The sequence below is a fragment of the Vicia villosa genome, linkage group LG3 (assembly GCF_029867415.1).
Source record: "Vicia villosa cultivar HV-30 ecotype Madison, WI linkage group LG3, Vvil1.0, whole genome shotgun sequence".
Lineage (NCBI taxonomy): Eukaryota > Viridiplantae > Streptophyta > Magnoliopsida > Fabales > Fabaceae > Vicia > Vicia villosa.
In genome coordinates, this window is record NC_081182.1 from 106,159,443 (window position 1) to 106,168,442 (window position 9,000).

At 36.2% G+C, this 9,000-nt stretch overlaps 1 protein-coding gene across 1 annotated transcript; it reads left to right on the forward strand.

Moving 5' to 3' along the window:
• Positions 1-559: 559 nt before the first annotated feature.
• Positions 560-8,605, forward strand: LOC131662261 (NAD-dependent protein deacetylase SRT1-like). Its single transcript, XM_058931998.1, has 14 exons — positions 560-850; positions 2,404-2,433; positions 2,536-2,628; positions 2,888-3,007; positions 3,184-3,284; positions 3,522-3,630; positions 3,808-3,887; positions 4,222-4,300; positions 4,622-4,675; positions 4,819-4,915; positions 5,166-5,248; positions 6,644-6,711; positions 6,940-7,042; positions 7,257-8,605. Exons 1-14 carry the CDS (start codon positions 752-754, stop codon positions 7,554-7,556), a joined length of 1,416 nt encoding a protein of 471 aa, XP_058787981.1. The 5' UTR covers positions 560-751; the 3' UTR covers positions 7,557-8,605.
• The last annotated feature ends 395 nt before the right edge of the window (positions 8,606-9,000 follow it).

Genomic DNA, 9,000 nt, shown 5'->3' on the forward strand with positions numbered 1-9,000 from the left:
AGGAGCTTGCACAAACGTCAAAAGTGCCACCCAGGAGAGCACTGTAACCAAGTAGCAACATAGAACAGCTGTCGACGAACTGATTCACCCTCAGAAAACTGAAATCAGGTGAATACTCAACCAGAATAAGACAATCGAAGGAATGGAAAAACATCACGACTCTGGATCTGACACAACTGATTGTCAATTCGTCTGAAGTGACCGTCGTTGGAACCAAACCAAAACAGAAGAGACCAAATCCGAAACAACCAAGAGAAGGTGAAGGGTGAAGCAGATGACAACCTCAGAAGAGGTTAGGAATAGAGCGGTCAGGGGGACTTCGCACCACCAATTTCGAGAACTACACGGTGGCCGATAAAATTTGAATGTGGAGGAAAAAGAAGAAGAATATCGATTTTTTTAGAGAGTGAAGAGGAGAATGTTTGTAAGAAAGTTAACACAATCCTACAATTTAAAAATAAAAAATAAAACAAAACATAAAATTGAATAACATTAAAAAAAAAACTATAAATTTTGATAAGCAATGAAAAACAAAACAAAACAAAACGTTGTAATTGGTTTGGGATGGTACTTACCTTGTACTGTCCTTTTGGGGTCTCCTTCAAAGAAACAAAACCTTCTCATTCTCATTCTCTCTGTTGAATCCCAAAAACCTTATTCTCCCATTTCCTCTGAGTGATTAGATAAATAGAGAGAGAAAGTGATTAACTTTGTGTGTTATTCTGGCATCACTCTAGGAAACCAATCAACCATGTCTCTTGGGTATGCTGAGAAACTTTCCTTCATAGAAGATGTAGGCAACGTTGGAATGACTGAACATTTCGACCCATCTACCATTTTGCGTGAAAAAGTGGGTCCCTTTTTCCTCCATTCACCTTCTTGATGTTATTTGTCATCTTATTGTTTACACTGTTGTTGCTTACCCTTTGTGCCCTTTTTGGTGGATGATGATCTCTCATATTATGTGCAAATTTTGATGCTTTTGGGGTTCTATGATTAGGATTACCCTTTGTTGTTATGTGCTGTGTGATTGATTTGTAATGGTAGTGATCTTGTGATGATTGAGCTGAAATTTGGGTGAAATTTAGTTTTTGTTTTGATAATCAGCATGCATGATTTTGGATGATTATGTTTTTGTTGTACAAGGGTTTTGATTTTGTGAGAAATGCTTTGAGACTTTGAAATGTTGACCAGATATGTGCTTAGGTATTCTAGGGATTGTGTTTCATCATAACATTGCAAAGTTTGCTTTTTTATATAGATAATCAACAAATGATGGCTTTGTCAATTTGCACAATTGATGTTACTGATCGATTGAAACCTGAAGCATGGACACTGACACGACACCGACCCTTGTGATTACATTCCATTTTTTCATTTTCTTAAATTATTACTGGTGTCGACGTATCGTGTCTGGTGTCTTTGTAGGTTCTTTATAGATAATGGGTTTTATTTAGGGCCTATAACTATTTATCCACATGAAACATCTAGATTGTGAATCAAGTGGCCCAGTAATAGATCGCCCAACAGATCTAGGATAGAGTCGAGTACCGTCTTAGAATTTATGAGGTTTAACTAAACCCTACAAAACCAGCTTGTTACTGAGATATATATATCCACCACTTATTGCAACTACTCAGATCATATTGAATATCCAATATGAAGCTCTCAACTGGTAAAGTAGGATACCGATTTTCATTATACCTGCATTGCGTTCGGTGTTGTTTTGAAGGTTAATTTCCCTATTAAATTGGTGTTCCATGGTGTTTATCAAAGTTTGTTCATATGCTTATGGAGTGTTGTCATATTTCTTCCATGACGCTTTAGCACGGTGGATTTCTTGCCATTTTCCATACGTCAGAAAAACTATCACATCCGCCATAGACCACAACACCATGTTTGTATGGCAGATTTTTAGATGACCGACATACTCCGCCATTTATAACAATTTTTTGTGCAGTACATTGTTAATGCAGATACGCATGAATGTGTTTTTTTATTCATGAAGGTTACTGTCATTTTCTCAACATGGTTTTCTTTTCTGGTGCTGGATGGTTGTTAAATTGAATATCAAGAATCCTTCGTCTCGGTTCTCTAAACCATTCTCTTGATCTACATTTACATCTGTTTTGTTTGCTCTCTTTCAATTGTTTCTCTTCTTTTGTATTGGAATGCAACAACAACCAAGCTTTATCTCACTAAGTTGGGTCGGTTACATGGATCATCTTCCGTCACAATGTTCTATCCAGGGCCACTGTTATCCAAATTGTTAATCATCTTTCTTAATAATATTTTTCTTCATTAGATTCTAATGATTGTATATATACTTATATGAAATGTAATCATTACCTTCACTTAACCGAAATGCATAATTTACTTGCTAAGATTTTTTTCTCTTGGCAGATAGAGCAACTCGCTGTTATGATTAAAAAGGTACCGACTGCGGCTACTTATTGATGATTATATTCAAAACCTTTCTATTATTTTTTTAATGTAATCAGCCTCTTTAATTTGTATTTATTTTACTACTTGCAGAGTAAGCATCTAGTAGTGTTTACAGGCGCAGGAATATCAACTTCTTGTGGTATACCTGATTTTCGAGGTCCCAAGGGAATTTGGACGCTTCAGGTGATGGTTTTGAAGTTTGTGAATGCTTGTACAATAATGGATGCTTGACAATCTCATGTTTCTCTCACATTTAGAGTACATGTTTTTGGACGTGATGTGGACGGAATAATATAGTAGCATAGCATCTATATTAATCAGATGCTACTATATTGTTTGTCAATCCTCATTCGTGTGTAGTCTTCTTCCTTTCTCTTATGATTTACGGATTTTATACGGCTCTTTTCATCCTATTTTCTGTTCTGTATTATTATTATTACAGCGTGAAGGTAAAGCCTTGCCGGAAGCATCATTACCATTTCACCGTGCGGTGCCAAGCTTGACTCACATGGCTCTCGTTGAATTAGAAAAGGCTGGTATTTTGAAGTTTGTTATCAGCCAGGTAGAATCACTGCGTTTTTTGTTTTAGCTATTTTTTCACTTGTTCTTTCGCAAATCGCAGTCAAACTATAACAGTTTCATTTCATCCAATTTCAATCGAAATTATCATTCTTTGGAGCAGAATCCAGCATTTAACTTTCCTCCCCATTCTTATAACCTTTTATTTTCTTATGATAGAATGTCGATGGTCTCCATCTTCGATCTGGAATACCAAGGGAAAAACTGTCTGAACTGCACGGGAATTCCTTTATGGAAACTTGCCCTTCTTGTGGAGCTGAGTACGATCTTATTTCTCTTTCCATGCTAATTTACAGTGCAGATGCTAGCAATAAAACTTCCATTTCATAGATTTTATTAGTCATTTATAATTTCTAATATTTTCTACATAGATCCTGCTGTAAACCTGACCTGTTTTGTCTACTTCTTGCATTAAGTCAATCCCGTCGTTTCGTATTTTTCAAAATCTTACCTCATGAAAGAATTGTAATCTAATTGAATGATTTGAACCTCTTAAGGTACTTTCGAGATTTTGAGGTAGAAACTATTGGTTTAAAGGAGACATTGCGGCGCTGTTCAAATGCAAAATGTGGAGCAAGACTTAAGGATACAGTCCTTGACTGGGAGGTACAAACATTGTCCACCATTAGGTCCCAGTTATACAATAATATAATAATGATTCATTGTGAAAACTATTGTGCCATGGAATGCGATTAAGTACTTGAAAAAAATATGTGCTCATATGTGTCTGCCTATTTATGCTTCCCTCTGAATATTTCTCTATGTATGTCATTGTATGTACAGGATGCGTTGCCTCCGAAGGAGATGAACCCTGCAGAGAAGCACTGCAAACAGGCAGATATAGTGTTATGCTTAGGGACAAGGTAATAATAACTAGATTTATTTCTTATCACTGAAACAATTTTCTTTTTCATTTCTTCTCCGTAATTGTGGCATGTTCTGTTGAGTTCAAAATGAATCCTTGATCCTATTATGGTCCTACAAGGCTCGAGGGATTAGTCTCTGTAGTTGCGCGCAGAGGATATCCGGTGTATACCAAAAAAAATATGATTCCTTGAATATATATATATCCTTATTTATAGTATGGCTGGAATATACAAGTCTTTCATACATAACAATATGCCATATCTTTTTTAAAAAGTTCTGCTTTGCTATATTTCTCTTTTGATATAGCATGGCTGAAATCTCTTAATGCAGTCTGCAAATAACTCCAGCCTGCAACTTGCCTCTTAAAGCACTTCGTGGCGGAGGTAAAGTTGTCATTGTAAATCTCCAGGTTTGTCTCCCTTTTTTTCTCCTAGCCACCTTCGTGTTAATGAGGTGGTTGACCCCATCGTACTAGCATTCAATAATATCCGGAATAACATATTTAATTTTATTTCAAATAAGATCCTTATGATTGTCCTGTGTATCACTATGATCAAGTCGGTAATAGTATCATGTAGAAAAAGTAAGTCTTGTCGCATCGCATTGCAGCAATACATAAAAATGCCCTAAATTTCTAGCATTTAGACGTTGCAATTTAACCGTGGTCACTAGCCGACATTTGCTGTATTTACAATAGTCATCTAAACTATAAATGTTTTGAACTCTTCAGAAAACCCCAAAGGACAAAAATGCCTCTCTAGTCATTCATGGGTTTTCTGATAAGGTATTTGATCTGGATCCTTCTTAAAGAAGATTCATATATTTTCAGTTTGAATTAGATAAGTGTTGGTTGTGTTTTTTTTCTTCTGTCATGAGAAATAAATACGAAGTTTCCTTTTTAATATGCATTATTTTGAACTGGAACAGGTGATTGCAGGTGTCATGGAGCACCTAAATCTGCGGATTCCTCCTTTCATCAGGATTGACCTTTTCCAGATTATTGTAGTGCATGCTTTGAGCAACGGTAATCGAATTTCAACTCTAACTTTTAAGCTACACCTATACCTTAGTATGTACTTAAGGTTTTATGCATATAACATGTACACACAAACTCACTCATACTCACAATCCCACGCTACATACACGAGTTAACAAAATGGAACTCATTTTCTCATTCTTCAATGCCCCATTTTCACGCTGCAAGATGCCACATAGGCAAAATACCAAGACATGTGAATGACTAGCTCACATAATTTATTTGATTTTCATCTCAGATAAAAAATATGTGAACTGGACACTCCAAGTTGCAAGTTCGCATGCCCAGAAAGCAGCATTGCCTTTCATCAAGTCTGTTGAGGTGAATTCACGTGTTGAATCTATATCTTTTTTTTTATCATTTATTTATATCCACATTTGATGTTGGCTGGATTGACTTTTGTTTATAAACGTGCTAGGATTGAGTAATTTCGTTCTTAATTTTCTAGTTGTAGACTTTTGGGAATCTTGCTGTTGGGTTTCTTGCTCATTTCTTAGCATAGTGGCGAACCTCACATTGAATGTGATAAGAATCTATGAAGCACAGACTCTGACACGGACACCGGGACACGACACGACACGGACACTCCGACACCGATAATGTTGAAAATATAGGACACCGACACCGCTACATATAAGCTAATATTTGAGTTTCATTTATCCATATATTGATCAAAATTAATGTTTTTAATTCTTTATTGATAATATTGTTTCAATACATGTTTAACCCTTTTTGATGTGTGTGAGATTTGTCCAAAAAAATATATAAATGTCCAAAAAAACAAATTTTTGTTTGAAACATTTGTCTGAGTTGTCGAACATATGTGATATGAGTGTCATACGAGTGTCGGAAACTGATTAAAAGAGTGTCGAAGCAAAGAAAAAAACCATTTTTTTAGGGGACACTTGTCTGACTTTTCCGACACTTGTTTGACTTTTCCGACACGTGTCGTACGGGTGTCATACAAGTGTCGGACACCGACGCGTGTCGGACACCGCGACACGCCTATTCCTAGAGGTGTCCGTGCTTCATAGATAAGAATAACCAGATATAGAATATGGATTTGTAGTCTTAGAATGTGGATTGGGCCTAGCTCATTCCTACAAAACCGGTTTGTAAGGTGAGGATTGCCCTCACTTATAAACACAACAGTGTTAGGATTTAAATTAATTAGAATGAAGTTTTGGTCACCGTTGTGTCCCGGTTTTACACCGGGTTCTGCATTTAGAGCACTGCTACAATAGTGCTACAGTACAGTGTTAGGATTTGAAATCCTGGAAATTCACTGCGAACTAGAATTCCCATGTCCCCGTCTTTTCTCTTCACATTCCCTGCTTCCATGTTCTCTTCACGCTTGGATCATTCTGCCGCCGCCCCAACCTCTTCACATTGGAATAGCCATGACAACTACTAGTAATGATTGTGTAATATGTCCAAAATAATTCAAATAATCCTGCAATCCCAGTTTTGAATCGGCCATTCCACTTCGCATTCTGGGATTGACATCATAGGATCAGAAATCTAGTGAATGTGTGTAAATTAAGCTGAGTGAAATCAGATAGTAAACCCTGCCGATTTCATGCCATGGAAAAGTAAGAATGGAACTTTCTTGTTCCTAATCTCCTTACTGCCACAGCTGCATTCCATTCACCAATTTCATGTTGTCTTAATAAAAAAGTAAAAGAAACTGACTAGCATATCTGTCCTTGTCTGCAGGTTTCCTTCTCGGACAAGGAAGGTTTCAAAGAAGCCATTCTGGATAAGCATCCATTTCGGCTTAAAAGGTCCCACACTTTTGCAATGTGATTTTGTTTCTGCCTTTAATCAGTTTTTTTTCTCCCTCTCAATCTATTGGTTCTTACACACTAGATAAGACCTAACTGAATTCAGATTAGAATTGCGAGGATCTGCATGTGTAATTTGAATTTTCTTATTATCTTAATGTTGATTAAATTCTTGATCTCTGTCTGTTGCTTAAATATTAATACTTATTTTGATGTATGATGTCTTAGAAGAACAGCATATAACAAAACATTTGAAATGGTTCTAAACCTCAATTTTGGCGATGGCTGCGGTTGCTCGTCCCTTGAAGTTGATGTCCCGATTGATTTTATGGTGAGACCTATATAAATTTCACTTACTTTAACTTTAACTTTTTTATTAAGACAACATGAAGAGTTCAACTGACTTCACATTACGTAAGAGTTGATGACAAATGGTTAATCTTGTTATGGAAATTATTTATTATTTGATCGAAAAAAGTAAAGTTTTTCATTATTCATAAAACTAGTCAAGGGCCAAATGTTATAGAAAATTACAATTTTTACAGAGTTCAACTGACTGCTTCAACTTCGACAAGGATGTCATATTCCAAAAGCTGAGAGACAAGGCAGTCATCGAGTCAAAATGCGGTCAGAATGCCGTTATTGAGAGAAAAACCACCTCGTCTCCTAGAAGCGACATTACTACCTATGCAGTTGTAACTAATCTTGTTCATTACAGCAAACCAGTCCCCGATTCTCTAACCAATGGTGATCATAAAAAGAGAAAAGATCTCATGATCGGTACAGGCTCGTCTTGGAAGCGTTCAAAAGTTTCTAAGGGTAAATCCATATCAAAGAAGGAATGAAGTAATAGATAGAAAGAGGTAGGTTCTGTAAGTATGATACCAAACATTAGAAAACTGACAGGATTGACAAAATGTAGAGACTGAGTGAATTTTGTTAGATGATACACTCAGTCCTTCCCTAAATGGTGGCCATGATGCTGAAAAACTTTTTTGTACAATAACTAATTAACTGAATATATATATAGTGTGTAATCTTGGTGTGGCTTTTGTAATGTTTCTTTGGATAGTTTGACAAATGATGAGTATAAAAGGTATTTATTTATTTCTTTGTAGAGGCTGTGTTTGAACTGGATGCATGTGTTTCCTTATCGATTAGCGTGGTTGGTATGTTATCTTTGTAGAATTTCCATTTGCTCTTGTAGTTGTGCTTGCATCTGTTGTACATTCTGGAATCTGAGACTTTCCAAGGTAGTTGAAGTTTCAGTAACAAACATGTTGAGGGTGTTGGTTGCACAGGTGGTGAAAAGGGTGAAGGTGGTGATGTTTGGACAAGAGGTGAAAGGGGTGCAGGAGATGTGAGATATACATATGGTTGTTGTTGTACATGGGATTCTTAAGGTGCAAGTGATGGTTGTTGCAGAGGTGAAGATTGAGGTACAAGTGAGGTTGGTGTGGAAGTGTTCTTATGTTCTTCAATGAGAAGTGCAAGAACATCTCTGAACTTTGCTCATTCTTAGTAAAAATAATCTTTCCTACTTCTAAGCACTTGATTACATTAGCAATGTACTTTTTCCTTGATTTAACCTGGATACCCATCCAGAGGAAGTGATCTTATTGAGAGTGTAATCAATAAATATCCAAAAAAAAAATTGGGGCTGCTCTTTCCATCCTTATATTCTTATATGTTTTTCTTCATTACCGTGAAAAGTCACAACTATTCCTAGCTTCCGGAGATGTAAAATCACATCAACAAAGGCGTTGCAAGTGAAATATTCCTTTTTGCCCAAAAATATGTTCAGAAATGCATTTTCGAATTTGGCGATACATCTCTATAAAGTCTTGCATCATGAAAATTTAATACTCTGAACACTTACTTGTTTCACTCGCAAAACAGTGGTTCGGTTTCAAATATTCAAATATTGGTTCTATGGATCATTAATTGATCTCCATACGAGAATTATTCAAATATTGGTTCAATTAGGGGTGACAATTGGATCCATTAAACTTAAATGTATCTAATCCATCCATTAAATAATTCATCCAATCCATCCATTAGGCAATTTCTCATTGCATGCTTACTATTTCTCTTAGACCCTGCGCGAAAATACTAAATTGCTCCCTGTTTTCGGAGATATATCTCTGGACGCACCAAATCTCATTTTTTCTCATTTTAGTTCGGAGATACCTATCCGAATAACTCAACAATTACAAAATCCGCTTATAAGGTTAAAAACCACTCATCACTTTAAAACTTACTTTTAGATCATAAATCATCAATGAGGGA

Coding starts and splice junctions, on each gene's coding strand:
- LOC131662261 (XM_058931998.1), top strand. CDS start 752: ATGTCTCTTGGGTATGCTGAGAAACTTTCCTTCATAGAAGATGTAGGC. Junction 2,629..2,887: donor AGGGAATTTGGACGCTTCAG/GTGATGGTTTTG, acceptor TTATTATTACAG/CGTGAAGGTAAAGCCTTGCC. Junction 7,043..7,256: donor ATGTCCCGATTGATTTTATG/GTGAGACCTATA, acceptor CAATTTTTACAG/AGTTCAACTGACTGCTTCAA.